This window comes from Martes martes (genome assembly GCF_963455335.1).
Source record: "Martes martes genome assembly, chromosome: 13".
Taxonomy (NCBI): Eukaryota; Metazoa; Chordata; class Mammalia; order Carnivora; family Mustelidae; genus Martes; species Martes martes.
The window spans coordinates 48753579-48769683 of record NC_137901.1 but is presented as its reverse complement, the minus strand read 5'-3'; the positions used below and the strand labels follow the sequence as shown (position 1 = coordinate 48769683).

Genomic DNA, 16105 nt, shown 5'->3' with positions numbered 1-16105 from the left:
ATCTATAACATTTCTAGTTTACCAGAGACTATGAAACAGTCATTAACCTAATCTGTAATGTTGCCACATAATAGTATATGCTTCAGAGCAAAAATACTTTTGCTCTAAATTTTAGTAGCATATTCATAATATATTATAATGTTGAAATTTATTTTTTTAACCAAGGAGAAAAGAATATTATAACATCAAATCTAACGTAGTTGTGGATATACAGTTTTAAGATTTTACAGACCTAAAAATGCCCAAGAGAAACTTTGTTCTTCCCTAAACCAAACCTATACCTTGTTCTTAATTCAGATACAGTGTTCTGTAAAGTATTGATTCAATTCAGAATTAAGAAAAACTATTATCAGTTTTTTAAGCTCATTCTCCTGCAAGGGAAGTTTTGTCCTTGACATTCTTTTTGTCTTTAACGTTTAGTACCATAGCAGGTGAATTATTTTGGATGGCTGTTTTAAAGCAGTGACATAAAAAGTGCTTCTGTAGATATTTGACAGTTTTGAAGAGCCAGCTTTCCTAGATATTGGAATACTTTTTACACATACTGTGAGAAGATGACACATGTTTCAGTTTAAGATAGGTTAATTTTCAGGTTTCTAAATCGCCTCATTTTTTTCTAACCATTTTGTAGCAGTGAAAGGTTTTCTTTGTTGTGGTGGTTGTTACTGTTTTTGTTTTTAAAGCAAACGTGAAGTACTGGGTACTCTTCTAAACCCTTTTAAATTTTCATAACAACGTCTTTGAGATGGAATCTGTGATTCTTCTCACATTTTATAGATGAGGAAACCAAGGCATAGAAGTTAAGTAACCTGCTCAAGTCACCAGCCATTCCCCTGGCCAATGTCAGAATTTGGACCCAGCTAGTTTGGCTTAGACTTTGAGCTCCTTACCGCCACACCATACTCCTACTCTGGTCTGTAATAATGAAACCAGTTAGGGAATTACTACTCTTGAGGACTTGCGAGTATACCAAAAATTTAACAGGTTGGTAATCTCCTTGCCTCCATTATATTCAGAAAATGTTTGTTCATTTGATTGTATCTTCTTTTGTTCCATTCAACAAAACTTTGAGCTCCTTTTACTAGGCATACAAAAGTGACATAAGGATAAGTAAAACGGGGCCCTGGCTTATACATGGAAGGAGAATTAAGAACTGACAGGTCATTTAAGAGATAATTCTGGTTGTCTTTAAAGAATTCTTGAGTATTCAGCTGTACATCTTTTCTGCAGCCTGAATTGTTGCATATCTCTTTCTCATTTTGAGCTAAGTTCTATATTACCAAATTCCTACTTCATGAAATTAGGCTAAATTAATGAACCTTTTAATTGTGGTATCTGTCAAAAAAGAGTTTGGGGTGGGCAGAAATAAAAGCCCCTCCCCCCAAATTTAAAAACATCTAACTAATGTGTGTTCACTAGCTGTAAGTAAATGAAAGGAAATAAAACCCAGCTATATTCATTTATTATTAAAGTGATTACCATGGATAGCATCTGGGTATTTATCTTTCTAGGCTTCTTGTCTGCATCCATTCAGGTGGAGGTGGGAAAAATATGTTTAGAATATCACATACTGATCTACTTTTAGCAGGCACTAAAGAACTTCTGCTTGGGATCGATCAGCTTTCTTAGTAGTTTCCTTTATGAATTCTGGACTAACAGACTTTATTAGCTTTATTATTTGAGGGATTGTTCATTAACTTAGCAAGCATTTAGTGAACACCTAGTGTGTGCTATAGTGCTTTTCTATTGTTTTTTTTTACATTAATATGTAGGACTCCACAGTTTAGCTACTTGGGTTTGTTTAGAAAAACGTTGCCTGTCTCTGAAGAAAGATTATAAAGCATGGCAGGCCCTAAAAATGGACCTAATGCTGTTTGATTGCTACATACCAATGTAGACAGCTGCTTGTCCCTCTACTTCTTAGAACTCATTTGTTCATCATTCAGCAAACGTTTTGAGTATTACCATGTGCCAGGGATTATACTAGGCACCACTGTTAGTTGTTCCGGAACTTAATGCTTCTTTGGCACTCTTCACAAATGCCTGCTTAACTGGTAGTAAGATCTTATGTTTCAACCCTCCCTGTCCTTAACCTCTTGGAAAATAACCAGACTGAGAACGAAAGAAGAGTATTTGGGTATTAGGGAAAATACCTCCAAATCTCATATACTGTGCTCCACAGGTGAGAGCCTGTGGATGCAATAAAATTATTAATATGCTTAGCTGGTAACACCCTGGTCCCAGCAAACCTGTGGCCTTGGGTGCTTGCAGCAGAAGTCTCCTCTTCGGGAACAGCAGCGCTGCAGGGGACAGCTGGCATGCCTGGTTGGATTGTGGGCTCCTCAGATTGCCCACCCCACGTAAGTGGGACTAATTAACAGAATGGATTGGTTCTGAAGTGAAAACTTGCTCTCTGAAAATCTGAGTTTTACATTTTAGTATAGGATTTGATGGACTTTATAGAATGTAATCTAGAAGGGACTGGGATCATTTTTGTCACTTCTGACAGTATCCTGGAATTACCATCTTTCTTTTGCTCTGATACTTCAGTTACACATTTTGTACTGAGAGGAAAAAGCAAAAAGATAAAATGTACTGCGAGGGTAGAGAGATAGTGGGCTTTCAGGAATACACATCTATTTCTGTTTAAATGCCTCACTAGCCTTGTGAGCCATTGGCCCTTCTTTCTGAGAGACTTCAGCTTTCTCTCGCTTTTTCACTTAGGAAATGCACAGGCCCATACGAACAAGTTACTGATGGCTCCATCTCAGTGGATAGCTTATGCCCAGAGAAGGAATTGCTCCTCTCTCTCTTTCTTTTGAGTTATTGGCAGCATAAAATGGGAAGGTACTTCTGAAACAGGAATGCAAGGTAGTGGGAAACATGGTTTCATATGAATCATCTTCTCAAGGATATCTATTCAATAATGTGACTAAAAAAAAAATTTGGTGAAGGGGCACCTGGGTTGCTCAGTGGGTTAAAGCCTCTGCCTTCAGTTCAGGTCATGATCCCAGGGTCCTGGGATCGGCCCCGCATCGGGCTCTCTGCTCAGCAGGGAGCCTGCTTCCTCCTCTCTCTCTGCCTGCTTCTCTGCCTACTTGTGATCTTCGTCAAATAATTAAATAAATAAATCTTTAACAACAACAACAACAACAAAAAATTTGGTGAAAACATGAGCCACACCTTATAATGTAAAACTTGCCATCGTATTTATAGATCTTGGCTATAAGAACTAAAATAGCAAATATAAAAGATTTTAACATAGTAAGCCTAAATATTATTTTAGTGTTTTGACTTAAAATTTTAAAATCTAATATATATGCAAAGCTAAGTCAAATAGTGCTACAAAGCTGGGGCGCCTGGGTGGTTCAGTGGGTTAAAGCCTCTGCCTTCAGCTCAGGTCATGATCCCGGGGTCCTGGGATTGAGCCCTGCATTGGGCTCTCTGCTTGGCGGGGAGCCTGCTTCCCCCCTTCTCTCTGTCTGCCTCTCTGCCTACTTGTGATCTCTGTCAAATAAATAAAAATCTTTTAAAAAAAAGTACTACTACAAAGCTTATAATGAAAGAACTGTGTTCTGCTTTATCCCTCTTCATCCCTTTGTTCCTCCCTACACCCCTTCCCCAATAACTTCTAGTTTATCCTGCAGTTTTCCAAATTAATCAATTGTAGATATATACTGATTTCATGTCATGAGAAATGAAGGTTTAAAACTATTGACATCATCTAATACCACTATTTCTTTCAATATAATCTGTCACAGATTTTGCTTAAATCACTGTTTACATTATTACCTTATAATTACATTTTGTTTTTAATAAAACTTTTTTCCTCACCTGATTTAATACTTAAATCTTCTAAACTCACCAAGAGAATCATAAAACCCTTATAAATTCCATTTCTCACATAGTCAAATGTGTAGAGTACTAGATAATGTTTGGCATTGGCATCATGATTATGCCGAATCCAAACATTCAGTAGTACAGGGTGGTACCAGTACTTTCCCCCATTAAGAATCTGAGGAAAAGTTACATGATATCTAGCATCTCTCTCTCTCTCTCTCTCTCTCTCTTTTAAGATTTTATTTTTAAGTAATCTCTGTTCCCAATGTGGGGATCGAACTCAACCATGAAATTAATTCACAGACCTGTATCCCTGGGGCAAATAATACATTGTATGTTAATAAAAATTAAAAAAAAAAAGAGTCACATGTTCTATCAACTGAGGCAGCCAGGTGCCCCTATATCTAATATCTTATTTTACTCCAGCAAAGGAGGAAGACTAGAATTCTTGTAATTACTGTAAGCGAACTAAAGCAGGAAACCTGAGCTTTGTTATGGGGTCCACAAGCGGGATTTAGGGGTTTGTAGACTCTCTCAAAATTGAAGGCAGTGTAATATAAAGTGCATTTTCTCTGGGGGGGGCGGGTAGAGGGAGTCCGTAGTTTTCCATAGATTTCCAAAGAATTCTCTCTCCCCTAAGCAGTGATTATAACTTTAGTAACAGCCACTGAAAACTGCCTTTCAGCTGTAATTCTCAATATACTTTGGGTTATAAACTTGTTTTAAAATCTGATTAAAAGCAATTTTAGAGGTTCTTGGATCCTCCACAGCCCGTTCTGAGATTTCTTGGGCTTCCTACATGGGATTCATAGACCCCTACCATTAAAGAAATACATTTTGAGCATTTTAGGCATATTATCATTATTTTAGAGACTTACAGTTTCATTTATACACTCTTATTCTGCATCTTCAGCCTGTTTCTCCATATGTTTGTAACATTTCTCTGTTTCAGATTTTTATCTTCCATATATATCACCTTAGGAAAAACTATCCCAATATGTATCTTACTCTCATTTCTTGCCTTTTAATACTCTGTTGGCACAATTTTAAAAGTATTTCTGTTTTTAAATCCTCTGTTAGGAATGGGAAAAGCTCTAATGTCTAATATATGTATATGAATGCAGTCCATGCCAAGTCTAACACTCTTTATAGGAGAGGTCATTTTCTCAGTCTTAAACAAAATCATAGATTAATATATTAAGGGAGGATTTTTTCAAATTTTATGAGTTTTCCACATAAAATCTTTCTATTAAGAAAAGTTACTTCTAGGGGCGCCTGGGTGGCTTAGTGGGTTGGGGCCTCTGCCTTCAGCTCAGGTCATGATCCCACGGTCCTGGGATCAAGCCCCACATGGGGCTCTCTGCCCCGCGGGGAGCCGGCTTCCTCCTCTCTCTCTGCCTGCCTCTCTGCCTACTTGTGATCTCTGTCTGCCAAATAAACAAAATCTTTAAAAAAAAAAAAAAAGAAAAGTTACTTCTAATTTTACTTTTTCTTTTTTGGGAGTGAGCTAGGTTTTTCTTTAAGACACATCATTTCTTTAAAAAAAATTCCTTTTTATTTGAGTGTAGTTGACACACAGTGTTATATTAGTTTTGGGTGTACACATAGTGATTGAAAATCTATATGTTATGCCGTGCTCACCACAAGTGTAGCTACCAACTGTCCCCATACAGTGCTATTAAATATCATTGACTTTCTTCTCTATGCTATCTGTACCTTTCATCCCCTCGACTTATTCTTTCCATAACTGGAAGCCCGTATCTCTCATTTCCTAACCCCATACCCCTCCTCCTTCTGGCAGCCATCAGTTTGTTCTCTGTATTTATAAGTCTCATTCTGCTGTTTGTTTATTCATTTGTTTTTTAGATTCCACATGTAAATTAAATCATACAGTATTCTCTGTCTGACTTGTTTCACTTAGCATAGTATCCTCTAGGTCCATCCCTGTTGTCACAAATGGCAAGATCTCATCCTTTTTATGTCCAAGTAATATTCCATTATATATATACATACCACATCTTCTTTATCCATTTCATTTATCAGTGGACACTTGGATTGCTTCCATATCTTGGCTGTTGTAAATAATGCAGTAAACAGGGGTGCACATATGTTTTTAAATGAGTGTTTTTGTTTTCTTTGGGTAAATACCTGGTAGTGGAATTTTGGGATCATATGATATTTTTATTTTTAATCTTTTGAGGAACCTCTATACTGTTTTCCACAGTAGCTGTACCAATTTATTTTCCCACCAACAGTACACTAGGGTTCCTTTTTCTCTGTTTCCTCAGCAACACTTTATTTCTTGTCTCTGATTTTAGCTATCGTGACAGGTGTAAAATGATGTCTCATTTCCCTGATGATTAGTGATTTTGAGCATCTTTTCATGTGTCAGACATCTGTTTGTCTTCTTTGGAAAAATGTCTATTCAGGTCCTCTGCCCATTTTTTAATCAAATTCTTTGGTTTTTTGGAGTTGTGTAAATTCTTTGCACATTTTGGATATTAACCCCTTATCAGATACATCATTTGCACATATCTTCTCCCATTGAGTAGGTTGCCTTTTTGTCTTATTGATGGTTTCTTTTGTTGTGCAAAAACTTTTTATTTTTATATAGTCCCGATAGTTTATTTTTAAAGAAGTATCACTTCTTGATAATTACTTCTCCTGCTCTTTTATGTTTTACTTCTTGATGGTCTTCAGGATAACTGTCTTTCTTACTCTGGAGATAATTGATCCATAAATTTTAAATATTAAATTATAATTACCATTTTGTGTGTTTTGATTTCAACTAGATTTAGCAGTGCTAAATGACATAAATGAGATTTTTTAACTGCTATTCGTGATAATCTACCAGTTACATGAAATTTGTCTTTTTATCACTATTATTCCTACTTTGTTGTTACCTGGCTGTTCTTTATTAACTCTTTCAATAATAGATACTATTCAAATTGAACCTCGGAGTTTCCACAAGACCATATATGCCCTTGTTTGGATATATTTCTTACCCCTTTGGTTTTTTTTTTTTTCTTCCCATAATGTTTTCCCCTTGTAACACTCCCATTCTAGTTTGATTATATTCCCCAAATGGTGATAGTTTGTTTACCTCTTAAAGAATCAAAAAGCTGCACATTAGAGATTTAGAAAAAAATATAATTCATTTGTCTCTGAGGGCATAATTTTTTTTAAGATTTTATTTATTTATTTGACAGACAGAGATCACAAGTAGGCAGAGAAGCAGGCAGAGAGAGAGGGGGAAGCAGGCTCCCTGCTGAGCAGAGAGCCTGATGCAGGGCTCGATCCCAGGACCCTGAGACCATGACCTGAGCCGAAGGCAAAGGCTTAACTCACTGAGCCACCCAGGTGCCCACTGAAGGCGTAATTTTCTTTAAAAAAGAATGTTTTTATTTGATTTCAGAAGTTTCCTTTATATATTTTTTCTAAAGAAAATAATGAAATATTTAATTAAATATCAAATTATGTTAATACCAAAATCATGTAAACTTGATTTTCAGTGCAATGCGTGTTTTACTGTCTAAATTACCAAGACCATGGATTGTGGATGAGAAGAAAGATGACGGTTATACTGCGTTGCATCTGGCTGCCCTTAACAATCACGTAGAAGTGGCCGAACTGTTGGTACACCAGGTAGGAAAAGCTGTGCCGTAATTTCTAATTTAATTTTAATGATTTGGACCATTACTGTTCATTTATTTATTACTTTATCAACTGCCTATTCGTAGGTTACGGTAAAACCCCATGAGGATGCAAATTCAGATATGGTACATATTCATTCTTCTGCCCACACTGGTTCTTGGATGGAGGATAGTGCTCTGTGTGTGTATGTGTGTGTAAGGGGATGGAGAGTATCCCTTAGCCCTGAAAATTCTCTCCTACACAGTTCCTGGATTGGTCCTATGAAATAGGCATCAGTGAACAGAGATTTTCCAGATTCGCTGCCACTGTTGTAGAAGTATCCATCAGCTGTAGGACCAAGAACCATTATGTTGGTATCTAAGCTCTTGTGGCCAGTTGCCATCAAGATACACCAGGCTGCAGCATGGATTTGGGAATTCAGGTCATGAAAACTGCTGGACTCCTGGAATCTGTGGCTGGATAGCAGCACAGGTTCACTTCAGTCATTTCACTCATCTCTAAAATAAGATGACATTACATTTTTATGAGATTGGATTTTGAAGGAAACTTATTTACTGTAGTTTTATGATATTTTTCAGCAAAATTTATAAATACATATGTCATAGAGAAGCACTAAAGTTACCAAAGAATTATCTGTGATCTCTGTCTGACTTCAAGGAATTTATAGTCTAGTTAAGAAGATGAAATAGCAGAAGAATGCAGTGAATTGTCCATTATGTGTAATTAACATCACATTATAAGGTAGATACTCCCTGAAATATAGAATTCTAGTTTAGATTAAAAAAATAGTTCAAAAGTTAAACATTGTTTTCCCCTGCCATTTTTTTTTTAAAGATTTTATTTATTTATTTGTCAGAGAGAGAGAGGGAGAGAGAGAGAGCGAGCACAGACAGAGGCAGAGGGAGAAGCAGGCTCCCTGCCAAGCAAGGAGCCTGATGTGGGACTCAATCCCAGGACGCTGGGATCATGACCTGAGCCGAAGGCAGCTGCTTAACCAACTGAGCCACCCAGGCGTCCCTCCCCTGCCATTTTAAGGCTTAATTATTATTACTGTTTTTATTGAAGTATGGTTGACATGCAATGTTACGTTAGTTTCAGATATATAACATAGTGATTTGACAATTGGAATACTATTCATTAAGCTGTGCTCACAAGTGTAGCTGTCATCTGTCACCGTACAATGCTATTACAATACCATTGACTAGTAAGCCTTTATTATTAAAGTTACTCTTGTTAGCATTGGTAATTGTGAGAAGTTCCTTTTTGATCTAAAATACAGATAACTGACGTTATGCCAGTATCACACTATCTTGATTATTGTTTTTTAGTAAGTCTTGAAATCAGTTTAAATAAGTCCTCCAACTTATTTGGAGGACTAAAATAAAATACTGAAGTAATAGAATTACTTCAGTATTTTAGATCTTTTGAATTTCCCTATGGATTTTAGAATCAGATGATTAGTTTTTCTTTTTTTGAAAGATTTTATTTATTTATTTGACAAAGATCACAAGTAGGCAGAGAGGCAGGCAGAGAGAGAGGGGGAAGCAAGATCCCCGCTGAGCAGAGAGCCTGATGTGGGGCTTGATCCCAGGTCATGGGATCATGACCTGAGCCGAAGGCAGAGACTCTAAGCCACTGAGCCACCCAGCTGCCCCAAGATTAGTTTCTGTTAAAAAATCTTGGCATTTTGATTGCTCTGCACATTTTAGATTTTTTTTTTTTTTAGATTTATCTTTACGTAGTTTTTTCATGCTTTTGTAAATTATATTGCTTAAGCCTTCAGTTTCTAATTGTATATTGTAAACATATAGAAAAACAGTTGTTTTTTGTATGTTGATTATAATTCCTGTGATTTTGCTTCAATTACCATAGTTCATTAGGGGATTAGAAATTCCAAACACAGTGAAATACTACTAATCTACTAATACTGTCACCTACCAATGAAAATGACCAAACCTAACCAAATGTTGGTTAGGGTGTGGAGCATTTAGAAATTTTGGTATTTTTCAAAGCAGCCATTTTGACAATAATTTGACATTTCCTAATAAAGTTAAACATGTATTTACTGTACAACCCAGCAGCCTCCCTTCTAGTATGTACCCAAGAGAACATTTGTACACAAATATTTGTACTAAATATTTGTAGCAGCTTTATTTGTAATAACTCAAACTGGAAGCAAGCCCAGTGTTCATGAACTCTAGAGTCTAGGTAAACGAATTACGGTATATCATACAGTGAATACTATTTTGGAAAATGTAATAATGGAAAAGTTTAGGAAACTTAAAAGAAAATCCCTCACTTTCTGCATTTAATGAGAACAGGTATGCTGACATGAGACTATTCAAAGTGACCGAAGCAGGCAGCTTTTATACCTTTTAAACAAAGAGGTATTTGGGGAGAATTCACAAAGGGGTTTGCACTTGGGGTAGCAAATAAATAAACAAAGTAACAAAGTTTATATAGTCAATTCTTGGCCCTTAATTCTTCATCTCTGGCAATAAGGATGCCTTCTACCTTGCAGGTGCAGGGAGGATAGCCTTCACAGGGAATTTATTTCCTGCTTTCAGGGGAACAAAGGAAGGTCAGAGTGTCCTTGCACTGGCTGTTTCTTAAGTAACTTTAATTCAAAATAATAGGTATGCCAAGGTGGCATTACGTTGGGGTAGCCCATCCTGAATCCCATCATCACACTGACTCTGAAATAGGTTGTACTATGACTGTGTTAGAGCCGAGGAAATGAGCATGAAATGGCAGAAGGCTTGCTTAAGTTCTTGAAGCCTTAGGTCCCTCTGTGCCAGTGAGCTCAGGATTTTGCTTCTCCGTTTCTTTCCTCTGTCGTTGGAATCAGCTGTTGTCATATAGTGCTGTGGCTATCCCAGGACCTGGTAGGACTTTTTGCTTTCCCTTTAATAAGTATTTTTATGTACTAATTAATTAAACATTGTCTTCTCACCCTCCAGCTAAGTTCCTTTTCACTGAATAAGAGCTCAGTCATGCAGCAAGAGGAGGTGACCTTATTAGGTCATTAAAGTAAATCTAAATCCAATATGAAGAGTCACTAATAGAATTTTTAGGAAATATTACTTACAGTTAAAAGGAGCTAATTATTTCTATTGCTGTATAATGGAGATTGAGAGGGAGCTGTGTTTAAGCCCTATACTGAACTTTGTTCTTTAACTCTTCCTATATGAAGTCACCATAATAAATAAATACTGTAAACTTGCTGTTCCATCTCCGAAAGTTTACTACCCCATCCAGTTGTTGCTGTATTGCCAGCAGCTATTATGAGAACAATGTTGGAGTAGCTAGAAGAGAGGAAAGTGGTCAACTGTGTTCTGTGTTATTAATTCCTCATGAAGAGTTATAGTTTTAGTGTTCACGGTTGTCAAATTTTGAGTATGTAAACTTTGTTCTTCTTGTTCAGGGTAACGCTAACCTGGATATCCAGAATGTGAACCAGCAAACTGCCCTGCACCTTGCTGTTGAACGACAGCACACCCAGATTGTGAGGGTAAAGTATTTACTAACAAGACTCTTACCTTGTAGTTGTGTTTTAACCAGACAGATTTCTAGAAGGTCTTGAAAATTATTCATAGTTCAGTTTTTCAAAAGGCATAGTTAGATATAAAAATCACTGTTTTAGGCTAATATTTTGCATCAGTTGGGTAAAGAGTTTTAATTTATAATAGGGAAAATCTTAAAACTGTGATATTCAAAGTCTGTTATATAATTTTGTTGTCAGACTTGTGACTTCCCAAAATATTAAATCAGAGAATTTCAAAGTAACATATAAATTTTTTTAAAAAGTACATTCCCTCTTAATTTATATAATTGAGAGTGAACTACAGTTAAAAGCTTAGGCTGAACATTTGCTGCACAGATTCCAAAAAAGCTGAAATATGTATTTTTATTTGACTAATCTGATATTCCAGAGAAAATATTTGAAAGATTATCGGTTCAAAATTTTTTTGTAGAGCAGTGATTCTTAAAGTTTAGAACCTGAACCAGCAGCATCAGTATCACCTGGGACCTTGGTAGAAAATTCTTGGGCCCCATCTCAGACCGACCAAATCAGAATCTCCAGGGGTGGGAACTAGCAATCTGTGGTTTAACAAGTCCTCCAGGTAATTTTCATGCATGTTCAAATTTGAGAAACACTGTCCTAGAGTGACATTTTATGTAAGCTTTTTGGAACAAAGTAAAACAAAACAAAACAAACAGACCACCCCAAAACAGTAATTTGCCAGTATAGGTAAGACCATATGCTTGAGATTGGCTTCTGTGTATGGTATTTTTCTAAAACTCTGACAGCATTTGTTGAAAGGATTAGGAAAATCAGTAAAGCACCATAAGTAAAGTCTTAAATATAAAGTTATATTTACTACTTAAAATATCTTTGAAGTGCATCCATTATTCATTTTATTTAAGATGTTGTAGTTTAGGAGACACTTGACATTTATTGTTATTTAAAATTCCTCTTGCTCAAACTGAGGGTTGCTGGAGGGGAGAGGGGTGGCAGGATGGGGTAACTGGGTGCTGGGCATTAAAGAGGGTACATGATGTAATGAGCAATGGGTGTTAGATAAGACTGATGAATCACAGACCTGTACCTCTGAAACCAATGATACATTATATGTTAATAATTGAATTAAAATTGAAAAAAATTTAAATACTAAAAAAATAAAATTCCTCTTGCAAAAAATTTATCATTTATCTGGGATTTTTGGACTTTCCTTATGACTGTATATTTGGAGAAAACTGACCAAAGAGAGCAGAATAGATAACTTGCTTGTTTCTTTAAGTAATGGAAGAATTGTGAATATTTATGATTTGGTCCTATTGGAAGTACTTAAAATATCCCAATTCACATATCTTAATAGGAGAAAAAGGGGGTGCATGGTTGGCACAGTTGGTAGAGAATGCAACTCTTGATCTTGGGTTGTGAATTTGAGCCCCACATTGATTGTAGAGATTACTTGACAAAATCTGTTTTATTTTTAAAGATTTATTTATTTATTTGAGAGAGTGAGTGAGCAGGGTGGAAGGGCCAAGAGAGAGGGAGAGAGAGTCCTAAGCAGATTCCACACTGGGCACAGAGCCTAGTGTGGAGCTTAATCTCATGATCCTGAGATCTCAACCTGATCCAAAACCGAGAGTTGGATGCTCAACTGACTGTGCCTCCCAGGTGCCCTGAAAAAATAAAATCTTTAAAAAAATAAAAAAATTAAAGGAGAAAAAAAGTCCTAAATTTTTCCCAGTTATCTTGATCTTAGAGTTGATGAATTAAGCCACATATTGGTTCTCATTTCTTTCTGTTTTCTCTGATTCAATATATTTGAGTAAAAACAGAGTTCATCACTATTTGTAAAGGTGCCCCAGGAATTTTGAGAGTAGCAAGCGAATATATAAAGATAATTAGCTTTAGTGGCAATCCCCTTCAGGTAGGTCTGGGGCTCTGTCACTGTTACTATTTTATTTTATTTAAATCCAATTAATGAACATAATTAGTTTCCAGGGGATAGAGTTAAGTGATTCATCAGTTGCAAATAATACCCAATGCTCATTACATCACATGTCCTTAATGCCCATTGCCCAGTTACCACATCCCCCACTCCCCTCTCCTCCAGCAACCCTCCGTTTGTTTCCTATAGTTAAGAGTCTCTTACAGCTTGTCTCCCTCTCTGATTTTTGTCTGTGTTACTTTAGATACATAGTAATTTCTTAGGGCCAGAGACATCTTAGCAAAATGAGATGTCTTTCTCTTTTAGCTTTTGGTCCGTGCAGGTGCCAAATTAGATATTCAGGATAAGGATGGGGATACTCCTTTGCATGAAGCTCTGAGACATCACACCTTGTCTCAACTACGTCAGCTCCAAGATATGCAAGATGTGGGGAAGGTCGATGCTGCATGGGAGCCATCCAAAAACACAGTAAGTTAATTAATCTTTAATTCAGTACTACTGGAAGTATCTTTTAATGCAAATTTTATATTTATGGTTAATTTAACTTGTTTCTGATAAAATATTTATCAGAACTGCATATGTAGAAATATAGTTTATGGACTAAGTATAGTTAATTCTGAATGAATTGTTTCAAATGCTTACTGAAAGTTGTTTGGTTCTTTTTTAACTTTAGCTGTTCATATAGGTGCATAGTGGTATGTTGGGGTTTTAATTTGCTTTCCCTAATGACCACTGATACATTTTTTTCATTTTAAAAAATTTATTTATTTATTTATTTTTGAGAGAGAGCGAGCGAGCAAGGGTGTGAGCACAAGCAGCCGGGGTGCAGGTGCGGGGGCGAGGGGGTTGGGCAGAGGGTGAAGCAGACTCCCCGCTGAGCAGGGAGCCTGATGCGGAACTTGATCTCAGGACCCTGGGATCATGACCCGAGCCAAAAGCTGATGCTTAATGGACAGGGCCACCCACTGATTTTTTTTTTTTAAAGATTTTATTTATTTATTTGAAAGAGGGTGTGTGAGAGAGAAAAACATGAACAGGGGAGGAGAAGAGCAAGAGGGAGAAGCAGAGGGAGACCATTGCAGGGCGTGATCTTGGGACTCCAGGATCATGACCTGAGTGGAAGGGAGACACTTAACTGATTGAGCCACCCAGGCACCCCAGTGACTACTGATATTGAACATCTTTTCATTTGCTTATTTGTCACTCACATAGTATTTGATGAAGTGCCTGTTCACATTTTTTGTGCGTTGGTTTGTTGAGCTCTTTTCTTACTATTGAGTTTTAAGAGTCTGTGAATTCAAGTTCTAGATCAGATATAGGATATGCACTTATTTTTCTCCCCATCTGTGGCTTGTCTTTTCATTCTTTCAGTGGTGTTTTTGGAAGAGCAGAAGTTTTTAATTTTGATGAAGTCTAATTTATAAATTTTTCTTTCATTGTTTTTACTTTTTGTGTCCTATATGAAAAATCTTTGCCAAACCCAGGGTCACTAAGGTTTTCTCCTCTTTTGTACTTGAAGTGTATTAAGTTTTAGCTATTACTTTTAGGACTATGATTCTTTTTTTTTTTTTAACTTGAGTTCAAGTTAGTTAACATATAATGTATTATTAATTTCAGGGTAGAATTTAGTAATTCATCAGTTGCATATAACACCCAGTACTCATTACATCAAGTGCCCTCCTTAATGCTGATTACCCAGTTATCCCATCCCTCCAACCTCCTCCCACCCCAGCAACCCTCAGTTCGTTCTCTGTAGTTAAGAGTCTCTTATGGTTTGTCTCCTTCTTTGTTTTTAGCCAATTTTATCTTTCCTTCCCTGACCTATGTTCATCAGTTTTGTTTCTTAAATGCCACATGTGAGTGAAATCATATGGTGTTTGTCTTTCTTTAACTGACTTATTTCACTTGGCATAATACACTCTAGTTCCATCCAGGTTGTTGCAAGTGGCAAGATTTCATTCCTTTTGAAGGCTGAGTAATATTCCATTTTGTATATATACCTCATATCTTCTTTATCCAGTTGTCTGTTGATGAGTATCTGGGTTCTTTCCATAGTTTGGCTATTGCGGACATTGTTGTTATAAACATTGAGGTGCAAATGCCTCTTCCGATCACCTTTGGATAAATACCCAGTAGTGCAATTGCTGGGTTGTAGGGTAGCTCTATTTTTAACTTTTTGAGGAACCTCCATACTGTTTTCCAGAGTGGCTGCACCAGCTTGCATTCCCACCAACGGTATGAGGGTTCCCCCTTTTCTGCATCCTTGTCAACATGTATTGTTTCCTGAGTTGTTAATTTTAGCCATTCTGACTGGTGTGAGGTGGTATCTAATTATGGTTTTGATTTTTATTTCTCTGATGATGACTGATATTGAGCATTTTTTCATGTGTCTGTTAGCCATTTGTATGTCTTCTTTGGAGAAGTGTCTGTTCATATCTTCTGCCCATTTCTTGACCAGATATTTTGTTTTTTGGGTTTTGAGTTTGATGAGTTCTTTATAGATTTTAGATACTAGCCCTTTATCTGATATGTCATTTGCATTATCTTCTCTCATTTGGTTTGGTAGGGTGCCTTTTAGTTTTGTGGACTGTTTCCTTTGCTGTGCAAAAGCTTTTTGTCCTGGTGAAGTCCTAATAGTTCATTTTTGCCTTTGTCTCCCTTGCCTCTGGAGATGTGTCTAGCAAGAAGTTGCTGTGGCTGAAGTCAAGGAGGTTGCTGCCTGTGTTCTCCTCTAGGATTCTAATGGATTTCTGTCTCACATTTAGGTCTTTCATCAGACTGTGATTCATATTGAGTTAGTTTTTAAATATAGTATAAAGTATCAGAGCTCATTGTTTTGCATGTGAATGTTCCAGTTATTCCACCACCATTTGTTGAAAAGACTTTTTCTACTGCGTTGTCTGTTGTGCCTTTGTCCTAAATCAATTAACCATATGTGTGAGTCTTTCTGGATCCTGTATTCTGATCTGCTGATCTGTGTCTTTAGCTATGTGATGCCAACCCTACTGTCTTGAGTACTGTAGCTTTATTTTCATTTCATTTATTTATTTATTTTTTAAAGATTTTATGTATTCATTTGAGAGAGAGAGAGAGAGTGCGCACACACAAGCACGGGGAGAGGTAGAGGGAGAGGAAGAAGCAGACTCCCC

General features: G+C 36.7%; 1 protein-coding gene across 1 annotated transcript in view; it reads left to right on the top strand.

The window, feature by feature from the left end:
- Positions 1-16105, top strand: part of MIB1 (MIB E3 ubiquitin protein ligase 1) — a gene marked incomplete at its 5' end in the record, with an annotated part of 124463 nt that overhangs the window by 91581 nt on the left and 16777 nt on the right. The window contains 3 exons of the mRNA XM_080822247.1: positions 7353-7485; positions 10919-11005; positions 13263-13424. Coding sequence (XP_080678373.1) covers positions 7353-7485; positions 10919-11005; positions 13263-13424 — 382 coding nt within the window. The remainder of the gene's footprint in view (positions 1-7352; positions 7486-10918; positions 11006-13262; positions 13425-16105) is intronic.